The sequence below is a fragment of the Mirounga angustirostris genome, unplaced genomic scaffold (genome assembly GCF_029215605.1).
Source record: "Mirounga angustirostris isolate CCGP_5_RB_7025 unplaced genomic scaffold, mMirAng1.0.hap1 SCAF_15, whole genome shotgun sequence".
NCBI lineage: Eukaryota > Metazoa > Chordata > Mammalia > Carnivora > Phocidae > Mirounga > Mirounga angustirostris.
In genome coordinates, this window is record NW_026991723.1 from 87,599,401 (window position 1) to 87,624,500 (window position 25,100).

The 25,100-nt window shown below is 56.5% G+C and overlaps 1 protein-coding gene across 1 annotated transcript in view; it reads left to right on the forward strand.

The window, feature by feature from the left end:
* The first annotated feature begins 16,291 nt into the window (after nucleotides 1-16,291).
* Nucleotides 16,292-25,100, forward strand: part of PRRX2 (paired related homeobox 2) — a 46,342-nt gene continuing 37,533 nt past the window's right edge. Inside the window, exon 1 of the mRNA XM_045883320.3 lies at nucleotides 16,292-16,686. Within this exon, the coding sequence (XP_045739276.1) occupies nucleotides 16,419-16,686 (268 nt within the window). The 5' untranslated portion in view covers nucleotides 16,292-16,418. The remainder of the gene's footprint in view (nucleotides 16,687-25,100) is intronic.

Genomic DNA, 25,100 nt, shown 5'->3' on the forward strand with positions numbered 1-25,100 from the left:
CCTTCCACTTCGTGCTCTGATGGACTCAGTGAACTTTAGTTTATTCACCCGTAAAACGGGGGTAATCGCACCCATCCAAGATCTTGGATCAAGAGCTCTGTGAGTGTCAGGGACTTGGAGTCTAGCAGGAAGGAACCCAAGCCTGGGGCCACTTTCTGGGCCTTAGGCATCTTCCCTTAGGCCATCCACGTGAACCTCGACTGCCTCGAGTCCCACATCGGAGCCCTGATGTCTTCATGATTCTGGAAAGTCCTTTCTGAAGAGGCGTAAGGGTCCCAGCGTTCGCATCGCACCTTGGCCTCCCCCCACCCCCGCCCCAACCCCATGCGCCCTTGGAGGTCTCTCCCATCTGGCACCTGCCAGAGGTGAGAGTTGTTGAGTGAAGGAGAAAAGGTCTAGAGAGGCATTTGAAGACAATCTGATGTATATGTTCGACTCCCCCACCGAGAGCAGAACAGATTTACCAAGGAAACCCAATCCAAAGCACTCCCCCCAGGCCTGGCTATGGGGACCCAGCAGGGTCTAGTACGCAGCAGGGGCTGCATAATTAATTACTGGCTGTTATTGTTGTTAAGTTTACAAGGTTGTTGCGCTGATCAAATGACCAGCTATCAAAATCCCCACTGGGAACTCAAAACACCTTTTTGTCTCTGCCTCTATTGCCTAGAAGGCCCAGAAGGAGGGGTGGGGGTGCGCAGCTTGGGCTTGGCATCGGGTCCATGGCTCCCAGTACATGACTGCCTGGGTTCTCACTCCAGGAGAAAAGTGTCTTCTTCCTCCTACTCCCCCTCCTCTTCTCCTTTTCCTTCTCCTTCTTCTTCTCCTTCTCCTCCTCTTCCTCCTCCTTCTTCTTCTACTTCGTCAGATTTTCTTTATTTATTTGAGAGAGAGAGAAAAAAAAAAACACAAGCAGGGGGAGCAGCAAGAGGGAGAGGGAGAAGCAGACGCCCCACTGAGCAAGGAGCCTGATGTGGGACTCGATCCCAGGACCCTGAGATCATGACCTGAGCCGAAGGCAGATGCTTAACTGACTGAGCCAGCCAGATGCCCCAAGAAGTGTCTTCTTGAGTGACATTGGGAAACGCTGCTCACACTGATATGAAGCTTTCCATCTTATCTTATAAAATCAGATGACTGGGTACTTGGGCCCAAACTCCCATCTGGCAACAATGAGCATCTGAATGGGGCACTTGCTCAAGTGTGCCTCAGTCTCCCCATGTGTTACCCTGGGGGGGGGCGTTGGGAATGTCTACCCCTATTTTAAGGGTCCACTCCCCGCTTCTTGACCCCAAGGTCCTGAGTGATGTAGCAGCCAACAGGCAACCCAGAGGCTTCTCAGCCCTTCCCATTGGATTCAGGGTCACTTGCTCTGTAGCACACATCGGGGGACTGGGGCACGCTTGGGCACGTGGTGAGTAACTGGAGGAGGCCTGTTTAGAATGGGGTCCAGGACAGACCTGGGGGGACCACCTGGGCTGAGGCCTGCTTCTGCCTGGCTCCACTCTTTTCCTAAGGCTGTCATAACAAAGCATCACAGACTGGGCGGCTGGGAACAACAGAAATGTACTCTCTCCCAGTTCTGGGAGCGGGAAGTCTGAAATCAAAGCGTCGGCAGGCAGGGACATAGCTCCATCCAAAGACTCCAGGGAAAGTTCCTTTCTTGCCTCTGCCAGCTTCTGGTGGCCCCAGGCTTTCCTTGGCTCATGGCAGCTCCACTCCCATTTCTGCACACTTCTGTGTTCACATGGCCTTCCTCCCTGTGTCTGTGTCTCGGTCCAAATCTCCTTGTCCTTTCTAACTGACACCAGTCATTGGATTTAGGACCCACCCTAATCTGGTAGGAATTCATTTTAACTTGATATATTTGCAAAAAAACAAAAAACAAAAAACCCACAAAAAAACAAAAACCAAAACGCCCTATTTCCAAATAAGATTGCAGTCAAAAGTACCAGAGGCTAGGACTTGAACATGTCTCTTTGGAGGACACAGTTAAGACCACTCTGATGGATGACCCCTGTCATGGCCCTTCTGGTCTTTGGGGCTCAGTTTCCTCATCTGTAACCCGAAGGCCCTTCAGCTCTGACAGTCTTGGAGCCAATGAAGAGGTCCTTGATGTTGCTGGTGGGCTCTGCCAACAAGAAAATTCCAACTGTCGGGCGCCTGGGTGGCTCAGTTGGTTAAGCGACTGCCTTTGGCTCAGGTCATGATCCTGGAGTCCCTGGATCGAGTCCCACATCAGGCTCCCTGCTCGGCGGGGGGTCTGCTTCTCCTTCTGACCCTCTTCCCTCTCGTGCTCTCTCTCTCTCATTCTCTCTGTCTCAAATAAATAAATAAAATCTTTATAAAAAAAAAAAACCCAAGAAAATTCTAATTGTCTTGTGACCAGTAAAGGAATGGTAATGAGTTAGCTTTTATTTACTGAGCCTTTCTGATGCACCAAGCACTGTGTTAATCTCAATAAATCCCATTAAGTAAATGATGGTATTATACTATTTTCAAACAAGGAAACAGGCTCAGAGAGGTTTGGAGGCTTACCCAACGTTGCACAGCTAGGTTGAGACTCCAATCCAGGTCTGGAGGTGGGGGTGCTCTTCCTTACATCTGGCCTTCAGGGGTGGGATGTCCTGCAGCAACTCTGGGTGTGGGCCTGAGAGGGTCTGCACAAGCAGGAGTAAGGAGCTGACCCCTGCTCTGTCACAGCCCCTGGGCACCACACTGTGGAGCCAGGCCCTGCCGACTGCCTGTCGCCCAGGCTCCTGTCTTTAGAAAACTCCTTGACCCCTGACCTCCCTCCTGTCAGCAAGGGCAACCTTATTTCCTCCATCTGTCTCCCATTAAGGCTCTGTCACTCAGAGCCTCTGATTTAAGTTCTGAACCTTCTCTCTTCTTTCCTTGCCACTGCCTCACACTGCCCTACCAGCCTAGCCACTTCCTGCTGCCGAATTCCAGGATTCCTAGGCAGGCTGGGGGTCCTGGAGCCAAGCACCCAGAGCCCAGACTCTGGCTGGGTCTGCCCCTGCCCCAGGGAGTTTGGGAGTCCCTCTGACTGTCCGATGTACAGAGAGGGATAACCTTAATATATAAAGAACTGTTAAAAATCAACAAGAAGAAGGCAAAAACACTAACAAAAAAATGGGCAAAGGACATGCACAGGTGAGTCCCAAAGGATGAAAAACTGTTAACAAACACGAGGAGAGAAGTCTAGCCTCTCCAGCCGTCCAACACCAACAGTGATAATAGCTGCCGTACCCCACACGAGACTCTGTCCTGTAGCAGTTCAACAAAGCGAGTCCAAGAATAGCGGGTACTATATGATTCCCACTTAGGGAAACGTGGTATGTGTATGTGTACCCGTGCACGCACGGGCCCGTAAGCAGGACAGCCGCATACTAAGGTGTTAGTGGCAGCTCTTTCTGGGTGCTGGGATCTGGGGCACATGGATCTTCTTTGTGTTTCTGTGTATTTCCTACCTTTTTACCAGTGAGTGTCTTGCCTGAGACTCAAGACACTAAATCAGCCACAGGCAGGGAATCAGGCCCCGCACACCCCTCCTGTACCTAGGGTTGGAGGGAAGGCCGTGAGCACCAGGACCAGGCCCTGCTCTGTCCACAAAATCCTCCTCCCAGCGCCGTCCTTCCCAGCACCCAGGTCACCTGCCCTGGAGGCCACCCCCAACCCCCTTCTTCCGGGCCCTCCCAGCCTGGATTAGCACATCATTCATTTTCTTCCCCGGTCCTCTGGGGCGCCACAGGGCCCAGCCTGACTGTGAGTGATACATTGAGAACAATGACAGCCTTTGGTCGAGTTCATCCCGAGTCCCATGCACTGGATTAGAAGCTCAGTGTTCGTGATCTCGTTGACTAGTCATAACACCCAGGAAGGACGCAGGAGCAGGATTCCCACATCACAGTCTGGGGCTCAGAGAGACCACTGGCCAGCTGATGGCTAGGGACCTCCCGAGGGGCCCAGTCTGGATTCACACCCAGAGCCTGGCTCTTAACCTCTCCTCGGAGCCCCTGCTCAGGACGCCTGCCACCAGCCCAGCCCCGGCCCTCGCACGCTCACACGCTCTTGCTCACACACTCGCACACGCTCACGCATGTACTCAGGCGACAGACTCTCACACGTTGTCCTGAACGCTCACACATGTGTGTTGGTCACACAAGACGTTCTCACACCCTGTCACACTCTCGCCAACATATTCTCACACACACACCCTCTCTCACGCAAACGCATACTTCCTCAGACACACCATCGTACACACTCACACCCTCTCTGTCTCTCTCACGCACATACCCGGGGTTGGGGGCCCCGGGGTTGGGGGCGACTGGTCCTGCTCCATTCCCAGGACCTTCACCCTCCCCAGACCCCTGTCAGCAGCCAGGTCTGTCCCTTATAAGGCCCTTAAGGGCGAAGTGGGGTGAAAGGCCCCCGTTTTATTTCTCCTCTTTTGATTTGGCTGAGTTTCCATAAAGTGAGATATTTGGACAACGTGGCAATCCGCCACAAGGAATACTGCTTTCTCTACTTGGTGGACAGCCTCCAGCTTCAGCCCCTGGCACGTCCCAGGGGCACCGAGGCTCGGAGATGGAGGGCTGGGCATATTTGTGAAGGGAACGGGACTGCAGTCACAGGGACCGGTGCCCCCGGGGCTTCCTCCTGTCTGCACTTCTCTGCTTGCCCCCCCTCCCTTCCCCTCCCTTCCCCTCCTTCCCCCTTCCCCACACCCTGACCCCACCCTGACCCCTGACCCTCCTGACCTGAGCCTGCTCAGCCCTGTGTGGAAGGACAAGGCCCCGATTCTCTGCTCTCAGAGGCCTAACCCTCTGTGGGCTCAGGGGGGGGAAACTGAGGGACCAGGAGGCCGGGAGGAGGAGTGGGTGGTAGGACCTTGGCCGGGCCGGGGAAGACTCTCCTGTCGCCTCCTTCCTTCCATCTGCTCTCCTAAGAAGCACCGAGGAGCATTTTGGGGACCCTGACACCCAGGAGCCCCACCCCTGCTGGCCAGAGCCCCCTGCTCCAAGGGCAGCCCCCTCCCTGACATGGTTCACGCTCCATACAAACACTGCCAGGCGGTGCTGGTGCCCTGCTCTTCCAGATGAGGTGAAGCCCAGGCGGACAGGCTGAAAAGGTGCTTGGAGACTGTCTTAGCCGCTCGAGCCGCCATGACAAAATACCATAGACGGAGGTGGCGGGGGGGGGGGGGGCGCTTAAACAACAGCCATTTATTCCTCAGAGTTCTGGAGGCTGGGGAGTCCAAGATCAAGGTGCCAGCAAGCTAGGTTTCATCCTGAGGCCTCAGCTCTTAGCTGGTAGGTGGCCACTGTCTTGCTAGGCGCTGCCCTCTTCCTTGCGGGCGTGTGCAGAGAATGCATGCCGACGGCTCTTCCTCTTCTTGGAGGGGCGCGGATCCCATTCTGGGGGCTCCACCCTCGTGACCTCATCTAACCTAATGACCTTCCAATGGCCCCACCTCCTAATACCATCACCTTGGAGGTTAGGGCTTCAACATATGAACTCAGAGGGCACGAGTGTTCAGTCCATCCAGAGCCCCTCAGGCCCCTTGCCCCAAGACAGGAGGGCTTCCCTTTCTCAGCCTCCCTGCCCCAGCTACACGAGAGGATGGTGGTTTCGGGGCTTGCCTCCGTGCCTTCCTGCTCCAGAAATCAGGAGGCCTACTGAGAGTGACCTTGAGCTTCACATGGGGTAACCATCCCAAGAAATAGCGCCCGGGCCTCTCCCTGGCATATCCTCACCTCGTCAATGCTGGTCAGCCTGCCTCCGCCTCTCCTGTCCTTGGCAAGCAGGTCTGTGCGGTCTTGGCCCAGGCCTTGCCCTCTCTGAGCCAAATGGGTGTGGGGAGGGTCCCCAGGAGGTCGGAGCCTGCCCCATCTCTGGCTGGTCCATGAGCCCAGAGTCCTGATCCCAGAGACTCTCCCATCTGAGGCCGGCTGGTGCCCAGTTGGCATCAGTTCTTGGCAGGCCGGCCCAGAGGCAGAGAGCTCAAAGGAAGGGACCACTGGGCCCCCTCCAGCCGCTGTAGCCAGGCGCGGTCAGGCTCTGCCAAGGGAGGGCTCAGATCCCTTGGGGAAGGAGGGAGGGCAGAGGTGGGCACAGGGTCCTTTGTGCTCCCCAGAAAGCCCTCCACTCCACCCCCACTGGCCCTGCTTGGCAGAGCGGACGCAGGAAGAATCTGGTCGGCCATCCGTCAGGGAGACAGAGTGGGCCCGTTCGAGGAGGGGAGCCGGGAAATTTGATCATTAAGAAACCCTCCTGGCTGTCTGGGGGAATTTAATTAAATTGCTGGAGAAAGCTATGAGAGAAGACCACATCTGGAACCAATATGTGGGCTTTGATTTTTTCCTCCTCTCTCTCTCTCCCTCTCTCTCCTTCCCTCCTTCCCCCTTCCCATGTCACTGCGTAAAAGGAACACAGTTGAGCCCTGGAGTACTGGTTCCTCTGGGATCGGATTCCTGGCAGAGGCGGAGAGAAACCACAGGCGGGGACACAGACTGAGGGGAGAGAACAGAGATGAAGTCTGAGACGGAGATGGGGTGGGAGGGCCGGCGAAGAAGGGGTGTGGGGCCAGGCTGTGCCTTGAGATTTGGCTGTGGAGGTGTCAGCGGTGATAAGAGGTAAAGGACCAAGAGAGTAATTCCAGAGGGTTCCAGAAATCAGCACACCGAGCCAAGGGTCCCTCAGGTAGCCAGCATTTATGAAGCCCCTGGCCTGCTTGAAACACCCATTGTGGGGTGAATCGTCCCCACACCCTGAGGCATAGATCCTCCATTTACAGATGGGAGGGAAGTGACCGGCCTAAGGTCGCAGAGCACGTGAATGGCAGTGTGTGTTGGGGGCTTGATCTCAGGCCTATCACGATACTGTCTAGACAGGCTATGCGGGTCACTCTGATTGTTATTACTGCACTAGGTGGCTATTTATTTCATGCTTGCCGGTGCCTGGCCCCGGGCTGGACTCTGGGGAGGCAGCCGCATGGAAGGCAGGCAGGAAGCTCAGTGCTGGGTGCTGGCAGGGGCCAGGACAAGAGGACCTCGCCTGGGCAGTCAGCAGCAGTTAACGTGAATCCTATGCCTGAGCAATGAGTCAGCCGAGAGGAGGGGAGGTGCGGACAGAGGCATCGGGGTCCCTCTGTTGCCCCCTGTGGAGCAGGACCCTCTAGGCCCCAGGCCCCTGCCCTGAGCTGGGCCAGAGCGGGTACTTATAGGTGTGGGGATGAGTGGACAGCTTCCCAGCCCTCACCCCATGGCTGAGCCATCGACAAGGGCCTAGTCCCCTCTTTCAGCCACTTTAGCTTATTAACGATCCTGTTCCTGGTCTCCAAGCCTACCCCCTCCCCCCAGGTCCCAGAGCCCTCAGGCCCAAACAAGGCTCCCAGAGGCTCCTGCCAGCCAGGGCTGTAGGGGGAGAACATGGTCCCCACTCTGGGCAGGCAAACTCTGGGGTGATTCCCTTCCTCCCCACAAACCCAGCTCCTTCCCTGTAGCTGGCATAGCCCGGGTTGGAGGGGGGGGCTCCCTTGACCACACCCCACCCCAGGACCCTGAAGTCCTACTTCTATCCAACATCCACTTCCCTCTCCCTCTGCAGGTTGCAAGCCCTGAGGGTGGGAACCGGCCTGTTCCCAGTGTAGTCCCAGGCCCAGGCCCAGGCCCAGGCCCAAGAGTGGGCACAGGAAGGAGCGAGGCACACATTTGTGGAATGGGTGTCCCATGACCTTGGTGCGTGCAGAGCAGTTAATCATGAAATTCAAGCTCAAGAGCTTGGCAGGGAGGGGAAAGTGAGTCACAGTGAGACCAAAAAGGATGTTGTAGCAGGGCCCAGGCCCCTTGGAACAGGTCAGGTGAGAGGCTCTGTGGGTCCTCTGCACAGGCTGGGTCCCCCACCTGGACATCCGAGATCCTAGCTTCTTTCTCATGCTGAATCCTGCTCTGCCTCAGGAGTCCACTCAATGCCCCTTCCTCAGGGAAGCCCTCCCCACACCCCCCGCCCACATGATCCCATGATCCCCAGCTCTTGCTGCTTCTTTATCTTCTCTCTCTGGGCTATCTGGGTCACCACTCTGTCCCCATGCCCCAGCCCAGCACCAGCACCAGACAGCACTCAGTGGAAAACCTGTCATAGAGGTACTGAGCCCTGTATTCAGGTGCATCTGGCTTGTGAGCTGGGGGGCGGGGGGGGTGGAAACAGGCCAGTCCTGCCTGCAGGTTCTGCTCTAGGTCTGGGGAAGCAGTAACAGTGGTGGTGACCGTGTCCTGTGAGCTGGGGACCAGGCAGAAGCTAGGGAGGCCCGGCAGAACCTTCTTACAGCCTCACGGCCCCCCCGGGGAGGGAGAGTGGGTCGCTCTTGTTAACCCCATTTGGCAGATAAAGAAGTGAAGGTTTGGGGAAACTGAGTTGCTGGCCCACAGTCGTGGGGTTGAAGGGCTGAGCTGGGACTGGAACTCCCTATTTCCTCCTGGTGGAGGCAGGAAGGCCTTCAGGAGTCAGAGGGAGCAGCTCTGAGCCATGAGAGGCAGGTGGGTGTTGGGGAAGGGAAAGGCCCCGAGGCCGAAGGGCTATACTAAGATCTGGGTGACTCAGTGGGGGTGGGGTGGTAGGGCAGGGGCACAAAATGCAATGGTCAAGGCTCCATGAAGGGAGGGAGCAGGAGACCCGTGGCCTGCAGGCCATCGGCAGCCCGGCTAATCTGAAACAAACACAGAGGGAGACGCAGGGTCCCTCTTGCAGGCCCTGACAGGGTGATGATATACAGAGTTTTAAATAAGTGTATCTCATTAGGGACATATTGTCTGGCAGGAGAAAAATGATGCCCTTCCCCACCCCTGCCTCCCCTCCCACCTCCCCCCCCCAAAAAAGGAGGGGGGAAAATCCAATGCTACAGCTAAAAAGGAAATTGCATTAATACAGATTGTTTTATTTAAAAAACCTTGACCTCCACTTCAAAAAAAGTCATTAGACATTCTCCTTCTCAAAGGCCGCCAGAGCCGTTATGGGGAGGCCTGTTCATTCTTCAATGACTTACTGTTCCCGCGCTCGGGGAAATGTGTGAGGGATCGGGGAGTAATTTAAGGCTCCCTGCAGAAAGGTGTGTAAATCTTTGCATGTCTAAAGAAACTTTACCAGACCACTAAGTCAGAGGAAAAGAAAACTGGCAGAGCGACCCGCCCACCCTTTTTTCCGTTTCTTGCCTTTGGAACTCTGATCTCTTTGATGGTAAAAATGGTCATATTTCACCCCCAAAATATCAGCAATCAGCGAACGAAGGAAGTAGAAGCCCATGGGGAGTTTCGCCGCCGATTAGGCCCTTGGTTTAATTATTTAACGCCTGCCTGGATCGTGCAGGCTGTGAACACACTCTCCTGGCGTGGGTTCAAGAACAAGTTATAAATAATAATAACCATTATATCCCCAATTAAGCTGGTGAGCTGAAAGCCTCGTTCCCCCCCCTTCCATCCCCGCCTTGTCCTCAGCCGCTGCCCCCCCTTCGTGGCACATGCCCCCCCACGCTGTGTGCAAAGAGGAGCCCCATACGCTCCACCCCACTCACCGCAAAGTAATCACAGCAAGATGGTGCAGGGGCCGGGAGGGAGCCAGGGCAGGGCCTGAGGGCTCGAGAGACCTTTGTGAAGCAAGCTCAGGGCTCCCGGGCCTCAGCCTGTGCCCCTGGCCCCCGGCGTCCTTCCCCCAACTCTCAGAGAAGGCAAGGCTGGAGTGCTAGGGGCAGTCTTCCAGAAGCCAGCTGCAGCGTGAGGTGGGTCCCCAGTTTGGGATTGGTCCTTTCCCCTTTGAGCCTCAGTTTCTCTATCTGTAACAAGAGGGAGTTCTCCAACAGGGGTCCTCCTGGTTGTCACATGGGTCCCAGCAGCCTAGAGCCCACGGCTTGGAAGAAGTGTTTGTCATAACAGAATGGCCGACGCATCCAAGTCTAGTCTGGACAACACCTCATCAGAGTCCCACCGTTCAAAGCCTTTTCTTCATACCCGCACGTGAGGCTCGTCCACTATGTCCCACGCGCCAGGCCCACTCCATCCGTGAGGTAGGCCCTGTTGTGACCTCCGGCTGACAGGCCAGGGAACGGAAGTCCAGAGAGGTGAAGGGACCCACTCCCCCAGCTGGAAAGTGTCCAACACGAGGCCACTGCATCCCCAAAAATCTAAAACCGAAATGGAAAAACAAAAAGGCCACGTGGAGGCTGGTCCGGAGGTAGCGGGTTATCTGAATTTCAGTCAGTTGCAGATGGAGCCCCTTGTCCTACTGTTTCCCCTCTTCTCATGACTGCATTTGGCTAACCTAAAAAAAAGAAAAAAATTGCCACGTGGAAGGAGAAGAAAAGAGAAGCTAATACGCTGACTTGTCATCCGGACAGATAAAGTTACTGTGATTGTCTTCACATTAGCTCTGGGGCTCCTGGTTGGCAAGGCAAAAAGGGAAATGCAATGATTGGCCAGGTCTCATTATTTCGGGGGTTTTTTGTTGTTGTTGTTTTGTTTTGTTTTTTTGTTGTTGTTTTGTTTTTTAGGAAGAGACCATAATTCTTCAAGAGAAATACAGAACTTCCTAGTCCTACATTCTCGTGGAACAACTTGGCATGATGGTTAGGAGCCTCACAAACTTAGCAGGACACAGAGCGTATGCTTTCTCAGCCTCAGTTTCCCCTCCTGGCACGGTAGTTGTGAGGATGCTGCAAGACAGTACGCCTGGTTCACAGTAACGCTCGTGAAATGTGAGCCCCTCTCTTATGGAGCCCATCTCTATCTTTGGATTTGCAGGTGAGGCAGAAACATTTTTCAAAGGGGCATAATATTTCAACCCTTGCCAAGAGCTGAGAACCAGTCACTTCAGCAGGATATCCCAGTAGGGAGATCCCCAGGGAGGAAACTGAGGCTTGGGAAAAGTCTGGGCAGAGAGCTGAGGGGGAGAGCCAAATGTCCTGCCCCGTTGGGCTTGGCATTACTTCCCACAGGGTGGACCGGGGTCCGGGATACATGGGGAGCCCTGCTGTGATCGCAACCTGACACAATATTTACAGAACCCTGCGATCTGTCACGGTCATGCCTGGTCACGTCTGAGTCACATCAGCCTGCGGTGTTTACGATTCCCCAGACGCACAGGAGTGAACACAGTTTAGCCTGTGTGCCGTCCCTGTGAAACCATCTCCTTCGGAAGAGGCTCCTGGGTATGTGGCTCCTGGAGCTGATCAGGTGACCCAGAAGAGCCTCAGGATTCCACGTCATCCTTGGTCTCTGCTTACCCATCTGTGAAATGGACCTGGTCCTTGAGTGTTTGACGGCCAAGTGTCTTGCCAAGGTTGTCGTGACCAAAGAATGACATTGATATAACTCCGGAAGAAATAGAGAAGCATTGCAGTAGAAAAATGAGTAGTGACCATAAAGAGACATCTTACAAATGAGAGATGCAAAAGGGCATTATATACCAAAAATATTCATCAATAATTCAATGTATGCAGGTTGAAACAGGAAATGCCTTTCAAAATTTAAAATAAATTATGATTACCACTCTGGCTCAGCCCTGCCGGCAGAGGGGGCAGCCATCGCCACCCCGGCTGGCATCATGCTGCCCTCGGACCCCTGGTGAAGTCCGAGATCATCACAAAGAGAGCCAAGAAGTTCATCTGGTACCAGTGAGACTGATAGGTCACAATGAAATGTAACCGGCATTGGCCATAGGATTCAGGGAAGGTTCGGGGGCCGGTTCTTGAGGCCCAACGGGGGTTATAAGAGCAACAAGAAAACAGAGTACCTGCCATCCAGTGGCTTCCAGAAGTTTCTGGTCCACAACATCGAGGAGCTGAAAGTAACAATGATGCTGGTGTGCAACAGAGCTTACTGTATGGGGGTCCTCAAAAGGTTTTGCCCAAGAACTGCAAAGCTGTTCTGGAAAGAGCAGCAGATAGCTCACGTGCATGTTTTATTTGTGTTAGATAAAACCGGAAAGACATTGCCATGAACAAACAAGTAAAATAGCTCATGCTAACCGGGATGCAGAGACCCAGGAGTAGACACTGATGCAACCTTTCTGGAGGCTATATGGCAATATGATCAAAAGTCTTAAATCTTTTGCAGAATCTTTGACCCAGTGTGTGAGTTTTCTATTTGCTGCTGTAACAAATGATCACAAGCCTTGTCTTTTAAACCGATATAAATGTATTTTAACTTTCCATTCTAGAGATCAGATAGTCCTGGGCTGAAATCAAGGCCGGCTGGGCAGGGCTGCATTTCCTTCTGCAGGCTCTGGGGAAGACTGTTTCCTTGCCTTTTACAGCTTCTAGAAGCTGCTCTCCTCCTTCTTCAAAGGCAGTGCTGGCCTGCTGAGTTTTTCTCACATCCAGGCTCTCCTACCTCCCTCTTCTCCTTTAAAGGACCCATGGGTTTACACCGTAATCTAAAAGGATCTCCTTATCTTAAGGTCACCTGATAGGCAAGCTTAACTCCATCTGATACCTTAATTCCATCTGCTACCAAATCCACAAATTCCGGGGACTATGACTGGGACATCTTTGGGAGGCTAATATCAGCCCACCACAGCCAGATATCCTAGGTATTTATTATCAAGAAAAGAAGTACGGAGGTATAGCAGAGTAGGGAATGATGTACCACTGGGCTTTCATTAAAAATAGTGGTGGAGGAGATACAGTGAGCAAGTTATAAAAAGTTGTTACATTGTAGCTTGACTTTTATAACATGCGTGATGATCTTTGTCTGTCTAGGATACAGATATAAGCTAGAAAGATATACTCTAAAGTTATTTTTAGCTCACTCCTTTTCCTTGGCCTTCAATATTGAATAAGTATAGTGATTTTCTTCAATCTCTTCCATTAAACCAACTTTTAAAAAACGTACTGAATATCTGTTGTGTGTCAGAGAGCTCTTACAGTGGGATATACGTGATTTTTATTTTCTTAATTTTACTTATGTCTTCTAAAATCTCCACATTAGGGGCGCCTGGGTGGCTCAGTCGTTGGGTGTCTGCCTTCGGCTCAGGTCATGATCCCAGGGTCCTGGGATCGAGCCCCGCATCGGGCTCCCTGCTCCGCAGGAAGCCTGCTTCTCCCTCTCCCACTCCCCCGGCTTGTGTTCCTGCTCTCACTAACTCTCTCTCTCTGTCAAATACATAAATAAAATCTTAAAAATAAATAAATAAAAATAAAAAATAAAATCTCCACATTAAGCATCTTATTTCTGTGATAAGAAAATCAACTTTTTTTTTTTTTTTTTTTTTTAAGCACAGGAGCTTTTGAGACTCGGGTAAATATGCACTTCGACTCATGGAGAGACCTAGGAGCCAACCTCCAATAGAGCCACCAATTAAGGATCAGCTCCTTCTCCCTGGAATCTTCTCTGGAGAGCAGGGATCGTCTCTGCTCTCCTCTATTTCTCCCCATCCCCGCTGCCTGGAGCAGGGCCTGGTTCTGTAAGGCCTTGTTGAACTGAGGTTCCCAACTGGGATCCTGTTTACTCTTCATTCCCCACTCTGGGTTAACATCACAGCATCGATCTAAATCACAGTGGAAATTATTTCTTTTCTAGCTGTATCCCTTTGGGGTAATGAGTTTTGTCCTCTTGGGATTAACTGGAGTTTCCTTGGGTGCATTTCCAGGCTGCAACAGGCCTGGAGCTCTTGCTCAAGGGCTCAGCTTTGGTATAGCAGCCTATGTCTGCTGCCTCACTCTGCCATCCCCGTACCACCCCGGCCCCCAGTGCCAGGACTGGCAAGGGTAGTAACAACAACAACAACAACAATAATAATAATGCCACATTCGTGAGAATTCTTTTGGGTTGGTCCCTTTATTATCCCTAGGTACAGATGATGGATCAGCCTCAGAGGGAACTAGTGAGTGACCTCTCCAAGGCCACACAGCTCGTAAGTGGCAGGGAAAAGATTCAAACCCATGTCCCCCCAGCTCCAGAGTCTGACTTTGTTATCACTGCCCTGCACTGCTTCTTGGAATAAATGTGGTTTTTGTTTTGTTTTGTTCTGTTTTTTAAGATTTTGTTTATTTGTCAGAGAGAAAGAGAGAGAGAGAGCACAAGCAGGGGGAGTGGCAGGCAGAGGGAGAAGCTCCCTGAGCAGGGAGCCCGATGCGGGACTTGATCCCCGGACCCTGAGATCATGACCTGAGCTGAAGGCAGCCGCTTAACCGACTGAGCTACCCATGCAAGGTGCTTCACAATATATAGATAGATAGATCGATTGATTGATCAATCAACCTATATCTATATCAACTTACTCAATTCTCCTAACATCCCATTTTACAGATGAGATAACTGAGAGGAAACAGTCTAAAGAGACTTCTAAGGTCCACAGCTAGGAAGTTCAAGGTCTGGATTTGAACCCAGAAGGCTGGGGACAGAGCACCATCATTGTACCCAGATACAGGACATTACCTCTCTGTGCGTGTAGGATGGATGAATGAATGATTGAGCTGATGGAGGAAGTCACTGTGACGGAGACCCAACCACCGTACTTCTCAGCCCTGGGCCTCACTTTACCTACCTGTTCAATGGAAGGGCTTGGATTGAACAGTTTCCATGGTTCTCCCAGCTCTGGAAAGAGCCTCTGCCTTTGCTGCCTCAGTTTCCCCATCCAAGGGAACAGGACGTATATGGCCCCTCAGGCCCTTCCCAGCTCCACAGGCCCCTACTGACAGTACCCTCCCTGTATTCTAGGCCCCGGGCCCAAGATTTCAACTGCGGAATACCCGTAGTGCCTGGGAGACTGATACTTCATTCGACCCATCCTAAGGGGGAGAAGCTGGGGCTCAGAAAAGGAAGGTGACCCGCTGGAGGCCACACAGGGGTGCCCAGCAGAGCTGGGCCTGGAACCTGGTCTCTGGCACCAAAGCTGTTCGGAACGCTGAGCTGCCCTTTTCCTGGGATGAGCCCCCACTCCTGGACTTGGTGGGCGCTCCAGCAGGGCGAGTTCCCAGAGCCGAGTAGCAGCCCCACTCTGCTCGGTCCCTCAGAAGATCCTTCAGCCACACACACTGTGTGCCCTGCTCCCCTTTCGCCCACTTTTCCCACTGGGCACTCCTTGGGGGCAGCTTTCCAAAGAAGAAGAACCCTATTAGTTCCGAACCCTCAATCTACCCAAGTGTGCACCTCCATGGACCGACCCGGTCAACTCCACTTGGGGGACACTCAGCCTCATTTTAGGGGCTTGTCCATTGTCTCTGGGGGAAAAAAGTGACTCATGCAGAACGCAGTCTGCTGGGCTGCAGGCCCCCAGGGGTGCACACTGGGCGGGTTTTGTGCGCAGGAGCCCAGAAAGGACACTCTGAAGGCCTTCTCCTGGGGGGCTTGTTTCTGTGACTTGGCATGATGGCTGTTCAGGGACAGCAGGAGCACAGGGCCCGGTCCCCCTGCAGCTGCCCAGGGAAAGGCCTGTGGCATCCGGACGGCCTTCAACCTCAGCTCCGCCACCAGAGGCATCTTTTCCGCGCTTTCCTTGAAAAACCAAAACAAGAGCGGAGACCCAAGCCTGCCTCTCTCTTACCTTGTCCCCCATCTGTCAGTCTGGCTGTCATCTGGCTGTCTATCCTCTCTGTATCTAAACTAGGAACTCTCTCCTACCGGCTTGATTTTCCTTGGGGAGGGCCTGGAGCATCCTGGAGATGGGCTACTAGGGGTGTGTGTTGGGGGGCCATCGGATGCCTACACCCCAGAAGCTTGAGAATGAGCTGCTTTCTGGCCGAGGGGGCCAGGTCGAGCGACCAAGGTGGACCTCGGCTTCTGCTTCTTTCCCGCAGATTAAGAAAGAGCTGGGGTGCGTGGGGGAATGAGGGTGGAGTTGGGAGTTCTGCTCTTCGCTGTCAACTGTCTCAGAGTCGCTCCCCTTCACCCCTGAGGAGGAATTTGTGAATGGAAGGGGCGGTGGGGGGGGGGGGGTCGCTGCTGATCCCTCCACTGTCGCCTCCCGCGGACACTTGTTGGGGGATTTAACAAACCCCCAAACACTGAACTTTCCCACTCGTTACGATGTGGGTGGGGAGGGTGAAGGGAGGACACCCCTCCCTCGTCCGCCTCCCCGCCCCCAGCCTCCCGCCGGACTCGGCGCGGGACCCCCTCCCACCCCGCAGCCGCAGGGTGGGGGCGGGCGAGGCGCGGCGGAGGGAGGAGGCGAGGCAGGGGCGAGGTCTGCTTCCAGAAGGGGCGTGTGGCCCGAGGAGCTCGCGTTTTAGCAACTCGGAGCGAGCGAGGCGGCCGAGGGGAGGGAGAAAGTTTGCTTCCCCGACGTCAGCGCCGGGCGGGCCGCGGCGGCCGGGGGGCGAGGGGGCGGCGGGCAGCGGGGGCCGCGGGGCCGAGCGCGGGGCGGCCGGGGCGCGCTCGCTCCGACCCGCGCCTGCCACCCGCGCCGGCGACCCCCGGGCCCTCGCGGGCATGGACAGCGCGGCCGCCGCCGCCTTCGCCCTGGACAAGCCGCCGCTGGGCCCGGGGCCGCCGCCGCCGCCGCCGCCGCCCGCGCTGGGGCCCGGCGACTGCGCCCAGGCGCGCAAGAACTTCACGGTGAGCCACCTCCTGGACCTGGAGGAGGTGGCGGCGGCCGGGCGGCTGGCGGCGCGCCCCGCGGCCAGGGCCGAGGCGCGGGAGGGCGCGGCGCGGGAGCCGTCCGGGGGCAGCAGCGGCAGCGAGGCGGCGCCGCAGGACGGTGAGTGCGGGCGCCGGGCAGGGCCGCGCCGGGGGCCGGGGGCGTGGGAACGGAAGCGCGGGGTCCGGGGTCCGGGCGGGGGCGGGGGGCGCGGGGAGAGTCGCGGCGCTGGCGCGGCCGCCGCGCGGGACCCGCCGGCGGTGAGGCTGCGGGGCTGGCCCCGCCGCGCCGGTGGGTGGTGGGAGGCTGGCTGGCTGTGATCGGCTGGGCTGCGGGCACCGGGGCTCTGGACCCCGCGAGGGGCCCGGCCGCCTTTTGGCCAGAGCCGCCGCCGCGAGTCGTGGGAACGCCGGGGAAGTGGGCCGCCTTTGTGCCGGGCCCCGGGGGCAGCCCTGGCGGCCGCGCGGCCGAAGCGAATCCCCTGGGGAGTGGGTGTGATTGTGGCCATGGCACAGTTAGGGAAACCGAGGCATCCGAGTCCCCGAGGCACACAACTGGGTTCCGAACTCTGCGCCCGTGCCTCCGATCCCACCCCAGCTGCGGCTAGGTCTTCGGATGGGCTCCTTGGCTAGGACAGGGATGCCGGCCCCCCACCTCCAGTTTGCCCCACCAGCAGCTTCCTCGGTGGAATGGCCCAAGCCGAAGGAGCCAGCTAGGCCTCTCTCCTCTGCCGAGGTTAAAGGTCATCAGGAAAGGGCTTTAAAAACAAACAACCCACCCAAGTGGCTTTTTTTTTTTCCCCCCAGAAAGTCACACTGGATCACAAGGGCCTGAGCCCTTGGTGAGAAGGGGGAGGGGAGGGGGAGATAGAGCAAGAGAAGATGAAGATAAAGCTGAGGTCCCTGGCCCTGGATGGGCCCCACAGCTCACCCACACCCTGTGGAGGAGGTAGGATGGCTGAGACCACAGCCCCGTCCCCTAGCTCTGGGGAGCAGCCTGGCCTGCTGGAGGCTCTGGGCCCCTAAAGGGTCACCCAGTTGACTCCAGCAGCCTTCCCGCCGGCTCCTGGGGACCCCCGCTTCCTGCACCAGCCTCCAGGTCTCCGACGAGAGCCCCGGCTGGCTGCGTGCCCTGCTTTTCAGATGAGAGGAGGTGCGGGGAAAACCGAGGTGACTTCAGCCTCGTCTGAAACCTCGTCCAGGAGCACGTGCATTCCTGAGGGAGGCCCGACACAGAGCGGCGCCTCGGAGAGCACCCAGCTGGTACCGCTCCCTCCCAGGGGCCACTGCCCACCAGCCACAGCGGACTGACATCGCTCTGCACCCTCCAGGGTGAGCCTGAAGCAGGCAGACCCACCCCCAGGAGCTGGGGTTTTCCTGAGGGACAAGTGGAAGGAAGGTGTCTTGTTTGGACCAGGGGTAAAGTGGGGTGCCTTCTGGTGCAAGAGGAGAGGGGCTCTGTCCGCCTGAGTTTGTTGCAGGACCTCAGGTCTCCTGGGCAGAGCAGTTGCCTCGGAGCCAGCTTTCCCTAAGGGGAGAGGAGAGGGCTCTGATTTTACCCTGATGAGTGGGGGACCCCCTTGGGAGTGGGGAGAGAAGGAGGAGCAAACTGAAGGTGAAGCCAAGAATGAAGGGAGAAAAGGAAGGAAAGGAGAGAAGAGAGGGGTGCAGGAGTGATGGGGGGAGGAGGGAGGAGGCATAGGCTTTCTGTACTCAAGCCCTGGCCAGGGGCTCGGTGCCTGTCTCCACCCTGGCCCCCAGCCTTGCCAAAAGACAGTGGAAGGCACTGCTTCTCTTGGGCACAGCGTAGAAGGTTTCCAAATTCAGGGTTTTTCTGGGGAGTTCCAGAACAGCTCGTGCAAACTGGGGACATAAGTGCCTGGACGGGGGGTCGCTGGCAGCCCTCCTGGCAGCTTGGTGGGTAGTGGGTCTCCCTGGCAGCCCCTTGGGGCCCCGCCACCCTCAATGAGAGCCCTGGAGGCCTGCGGAGCCTTTCCCCAGGTGGGGCATCCGCATCCCAGGGGTACGCAAGCACCGGGGACAGAGAAGGCACTGGCTGTGGGGGCAGGTGGGACGGGGCAAGAGCAGCATCCGTCTGCCCCCAGAGGTGGGCATCTCCTTCCCCTCATCTGTGCGCGACGAAGGGCTGCAGGCTCAGTGAGGGGCTCACGGCTGCCTTCTGCCTTGGAACCCCCGCCCAGCGCTGTCTGGGGAAGGGCGGTCCAGCCCAGTGCTTCTGGCCCACGGGGAGATTTTCTCCAGGCCCCTGGAAATTGAAGCAAACAGGACACTATGGAGAGGTCTTCAGGAAGCTACACCTTTCAGTGTAAAGGATTCTCCGTGTTTGGGATTATTATGTCTTTCCTCCTCACTTTTGGTGTTCGAACGCCCTTTCTTTTATGAACTAGAGATAATAACTGGAGACTGTTTTATTTTAATGTCCTTACTTGGCAAAATTAAAAGGAGGTAACCCTATACTCATTCCTTAGATTGAAAGCAAATCACTAGTCCATGAAATCCAAATGTTTTATATAGAGTCAGGCATCTCCCCAAGGCCAACTGGGCGCATTCCAGGGGTGCCCGCTGCCAGGCAGAGCCCCCCCAAGAGGCAGGTGGGGGTGCTGTGTAGCTGCCCCTGGCCTGTGGGAACCCCTTGGCCCGCTGTCTGGCTCTGGGCCTGCAGAGGGAGGGCACAGGCCAACTGCCCTGCTCTCCTTCCGTAGCCTTCCCTCTCAGGCAGGTGCCCCCTCCCACTAACACTCACCGTGGATTCCCAAGTCTTGAGGTCTCCAAAGTGGGGGAGAAGGAACCTTTCCTCCTGGCAACTCGGTGAGCCCGGCCTGCATCACTGGACCCCTTTCCTAAGTGGGCAACTAAGCCTCAGGGTGCCGGGACTCTGGACCCCAGGCCAGCAGGCATGGGCCCTGGGCTGGGACTTCCGCCCCCTAGTCCTGGGCCTGCTGGGAACACTGGCGCCTCGCTGGAGATTGGGACATGCTCAGAAGTGGGTTTTCGTGTGGCTTCTGCAGCTGTTTCTGGGCCCAAAGAAAGCAACTGACACCAAGAGAGATGGGGGGGCCTGTTAAAAATGAAGGGCTAGGGGTGCCTGGGTGGCTCAGTCACTGGGTGTCTGCCTTCGGCTCGGGTCATGATCCCAGGGGCCTGGGATCGAGCCCCGCATCGGTCTCCCTGCTCGACGGGAAGCCTGCTTCTCCCTCTCCCACTCCCCCTGCTTGTGTTCCTCCTCTCGCTGTGTCTCTCTCTGTCAAATAAATAATTTTTTTTTTTTTAAATGAAGGGCTAATGGGGCTAATGGGGAAACTCATGGGTTAGAAAATTAATACATTTTCAAATCTGCTAAGGTAACAAGGCTCACATTTTTAAAAATATTTTTTCTCTTTTGTTTTCACAAAGCTACCAGTAGATGTAGCCTATTCTTGCCAAGGATTTTCCCAGAGCAGGCGCCCCCGGAACTGGCCAGGAAGGCTGTGGCTTCGCTGGTGACTCAGAGCAAACCAGGGTCTCGCGTTCCTCCCAAATCAAGCGCTGAAGTCTGCGCCGGGCGCTGAGCTATGCCAAGCACGTTAGGAAAATAAACCCTCGTTTGCTGCCTTTGCAATGACTTACAACAAAAGAAACCACATTAATAACTGAGATTTTCTTTAAAGCGTTCCCTCCTGTGGGCAGGGCGGAAACAGGGATGCGGACACACTGGGAAAATAAACAAAGCCCCTGGAGCCAGGCGGAGAGGCCCCCCAGCCCCCCGGGGGGGCCCCCCCACCTTTGCAGGCTGGTACCTGTTTCGGGGACCTCAGGACCAAGTGGTCCACTTCCCAGAGAGTCAGGGCAGCTGGGTGCTCGGAAGCTGGGGGCACAGGCTGAGCCAGGGTGGCTGGAGCCCCCGGGGGTGGGAGGAGGTTTGGGCTCCCTTCACGGAGCTGCCCCCTCAGCCACATCTGCTAATGGGGGGCCAGGAAGCCAAGGGTGGGTCTGCTTTGGGGTGGGGACCCGCCCCTTCCCCTTGCCAGTGATGGGTGGGAAGGGCCGAGTGTCTGAGTGGAGGATCTAAAGGGACCATCGAGTTCTAGAAACCGGCAGAACTTGCCTTCAAGTTCTAAAACATTTATTGTGGTGAAATACGCCCAACAGAAGGTTTACCACTTGCACCATTTTTTTTTAAATTTTTTATTTTAAAGGTTTTTGTTTATTTTTGAGAGAGGGAGAGAGAGAGCACGAGCAGGGGAAAGGGGCAGAAGGAGAAGCAGACTCCCCGCGGAGCAGGGAGCCCAACGCGGGGCTCGATCCCAGGACCCCGGGATCACAACCTGAGCCGAAGGCAGACGCTGCACCGACTGAGCCAGCCAGGCGCCCACCGCTTGCACCCTTTTTAAGCGCACAGTCCAGGGGCATGAAGCACACTCACACTGTTGTGCCACCACCACACCACTCCCATCCGGCTCCAGAACTTTCTCATCTCCCCAGAATAAAACTCTGCACCCTTGAAACACCGACTCTGCATCCCCCTCCCTGCACGCGGCACCCACCCCTCTCCTCTCCGTCTCTGTGAATCCGACGACTCTAGGGACCTCATGGGAGGGAAAGCTTACCACATTCGTTCTTTGGTGTCTGGCTTATGTCACTTAGCATGACGTCTTCCAGGTTCCTCCCCGTGCAGCAGGTGTGAGGATCTCCTGCCTTTTGAAGGCTGAGTAATATTCCAGTGCGCGTACGTATCCATTCATCTGCCGCTGGACGCTTGGGTGTTTCCACCTTTCGGCTGCTGGGACCAATGCCGCTGGGAGCATGGCTGTGCAAATACCTCTTCAAATCCCTGCTTTCTGTTCTTTGGGGTTTATGCCCAGGAGTGGAACTGCTGGGTCTCGGGGCAATTCTAGGTTTCATTTTCGGAGGAACCGTCACACTGTTCTCTGCAGCTGACTTCGGTGCTCAGCCACCTCCCTCCCCCAGCTCTCTGTGACAGGTGGCTGCGCAGCCCCCGGGGTGGTGGTGGCGGGAGCCCTGCAAGCGGGCGGCCGGGACAGGAGCTGGGCTGGTGGGGGAAAAAGACAAGAAGGGTTTCCTCAGAGTTGGGCCTTTTTCAGATGGAGCCCGCTTTTCTTCTCCCTTCCCTTGCTTCCCTGCCTCCATTTCCGGGGGGCGGGCAGGGGGTAAAAGCCATCTGCCATGGGCGAGGAGCTCTTGCTTTTGCTGCCCCCTCCGTGCGTGACCTTGAGCATGTCACATCCCTTCTCTGGGCTCAGTTCCCACCTGAACAATGGGAGGCAGGGCCCAGATGTTTGAGAGGCCCCTCCTGTCCTTCATCATGATTTGATCCAGGCTGAGAAGATGCCCCAGGAACATGGAGTCTCCGGGGTCTGGGTCCCGGCAGGGCCTGGTGAGGGCAGCCCTCGGTACACGCCCTGAGCAGGAAGAGAGGAGGATGAGTGAGAGGCTGAGGAGCCAGGCCTAGAAGCTGAGAGCCCAGGGGAATTCAGCTGGAGAGAACTGCTGGGTCCCCCAGGGTGGCTGGTGGGAGGGGTGCCTCTCTGGCTTTTTGTCAGCAGGCCGGGCCCTCGCTTTAGTTCATTGTTCTCGGCTCCAGGGTGGTCTTGCTCCTCTAGCAGATCATCTGCGTGGAGCTTGGGGGTGTGGCACAGGAAGCTTGGACCAGCTAGCACCCCACAAGGGCCCTTCCCCCTGGGCAGAAGCTCAACAAGGCTGGTGCTGTCACTGTTCCCTCCCAGAAGACTCTGGAAAAGTAGCTTGGGAGCAGTAGTGATAATGCCTGTCTGCACACCCCACTTGAGGCCCAGAAAGCATCCTGAGGCTCAGTGTTGCCATCTATGAAATGGGCACCATGGACAGGGATGTCCCTGTAGGTGTGGTGAGCCCTGAGTGGGTGTGGGAGACAGCACAGAGTGGGTGCTCAATAAAGGGGCTCCATTATAGCTCATTGAGATGCTCACAGCAGCCCTGCGAATCAGGCAGGGCTAGTGATTTGCTGTCCCTATTTTTTGGAAGCCCAGAGAAGCAAAGCAACCTGCCCAAGGTCTCCCGGCTGGGAAGGGAGGGGTGGGATTTGTCTGGGGAATTAAAGGGGGCAGAGAGGCAGGAGGGGATGGGCCTTGAGGGCTGCACAGAGTGGGGCTATCGGATAGGCCCTGTGCCGTGTTCAGGGTTTCTGAATGGGTGAAGACAAGGAGAGGCTTGTTCTAGGCAGAAATGTGAGGTCAGATGGGATGAGGTGAACCTTAAGGGGCTTTCATGGTGTCCAAGACCCAAAGGACAGTGGCTGACCCTAGGTGGATGTGAATCTTGGGGGTGATTTAAGGGGGAGCCAGTGGGCCCCCTGAACGCATCCTCCAAATGGCACGTCAGGGTTGGAAGCTGGCCAGGGGCTGCCCTGGGCTTGGCGACTGTGGGAGGGGACAGGGGTCGTGCCGGGGAACGCGGGGAGGGTGGCCAGCGGCCCTCACCGGCCTGTTCGCCGGGTGCTCACTGTGTGCCCCCCAGGGCTCCACCTGCCTCAGCCCCATTATCATCCCACCATGGAAGTGGGTCCTTTTTATCATCCCCATTCTATGCAGAGGGAAACGAGCCACTGGCCAAGGTCCCGTCTTCCTGCGGATGTAGGGTTCTAGCCCAGGTCTGTCCTGTTCTGAAGCTCCTGTTCGCTGCCACTCCCTGGAGCCCCTGGAATGCTCGGTGGTCTCCCAGGCAGGTGTGGGCTGCACTCAGGGGGCCATGAGGCAGCCAGCCAAGGGGACTCCTTAGCGGCTCGGCCTGGGTCACAGGCCTGTGGGAGACAGTGTCGGGGGCTGCCCAGCTTGGGTTTGGGAAGGTGTGAAGTGAGTGAGGGGTCCTCTACCCCTCCTGCCCAGAAACATCTAGAATGGCCTCCCTCCCCCTCTGCAGGCCCGTCTGTAGCCTCCTGGACCCAGGAGAACAGCGGAGGGTCCCTGACTCAGGAACATCGACAGGACGGCGCCCTTCCCCAGTCTAGCCCAGCTCCCGTGCTTACTCACTCACTCACTCACTCACTCACTCACTCACTCACTCACTCACTCCACGATCCTTCTCTGAGTGCCGACTATGTGTCAGGCCTCGAGTTGCTGCCAGCTGCCCAGACTTTCAGATTTCAGGCCCCCGTGAGGTTTCCAGGGGCTGAGAGGGACGGGCACAGAGGGGCTGGTTGTAAGAGTTGCCCAGAAAAGCCACTTACTCAGGGCAGCGGCGACCCTGCTGCTTCCATCTGTTTATCCGAGAGAGAAACCCGCGGCGTCCCGAAGCCAGGACTGGGCCTCAAAACTGACTTCATCTAGCTTAAAAAAGTCAGATTGCCCCTATTTTTCTCATTTTGTGGTAGGTCAGTGAAGACCTTGTCATGGGCTGGCATTTGGGGACCACATGGTGGACTGGTTTTCCCAGACACACAGACAGATGCACCCCCACCCCCCCCCCACACTCAACCCCACTCACACACACAAACCCATTCACACTCACACACACACGCACACACACACCTTCATCAACACACACTGACACGCACCTGCACACACTCAGCCCTCCAGCCCACACCCACACACTCACAGCCCTTCGTCTGGGCTCCAGCCTGGCCCAAATGATCAAGTCTAGGCTCTGAGGGGGCAGGGCAGCCGCAAGCAGCCGGTGAGCGGTGAGCGGCCATAAGGTTCTGGAATGGGCCAAGGGTTAAGTGGCTTTTGTGAGGTGGTGAGTAGGAGCGCACCGGGGGCGGGCGGGGGGGGGGCTTCCTGTTTAGACAGAAGGGGGAAGTTATGTGGCCAGCTCCCATGCTGAGCAGTCAGGGTGCCCCAGGGGCCAGGCCAGGGCACGGGGGGCAGGGGACATGTGGCAGGGTGCTCCTCACCCAGGGGCCGCTACCCGGAGGAGGCCGTGGCCTCCCTGGGGGTGGGGGCTCGTGGGTGTCAGCAAGGCCAGAGCCCAGGAGTCGTGGAATCTCAAGGTCGCTAAACAACCCAGATGCTCTCACTGCCCCTGTGAGTCTGTGTCCCTTCCACATCTGGGAAGCTGCCTGTCCCCAGCCTGGCTCCGAGGGCCACCATGATGAGAGGTGCCATCCACGTGGGGTACTTTACGGCCGGTGATATCTTTTATTGCATCCTAAAAGGCGAAGCAGGCTCTGGAAGACATTATTTTTGGTCCCTCTCGTGATCCATTCCGCTTTTCTGTGCATGGGAGGGGCGGCTGGGACATTCGGGTTTGGGGGCCGCGGGGGGAAGGGGGCAAGGGGTTCTAGAGAAGCTCGCACCTGGCGGCCAAGAGGTGGACAGGAGCTGCTGGGCAGACTGTGGGCTTTGGGGGAAGGTCTTTGGTGTGGGGCCGTGAAAGGGCAGGAGGACGGGGCGGGGAGACTGGAAGCTTCCACAGAGGGCCCTTCCACCCCAGAGCTGAGCAAGCACCTGGTTGCCCGAGAGCCGAGCAGGTGAGGGGTGTCACCTCTGTGACCCTCCTGCGCAGGAGGCAGTAGGTGGGGCCCCAGACACGGCCTGTCGC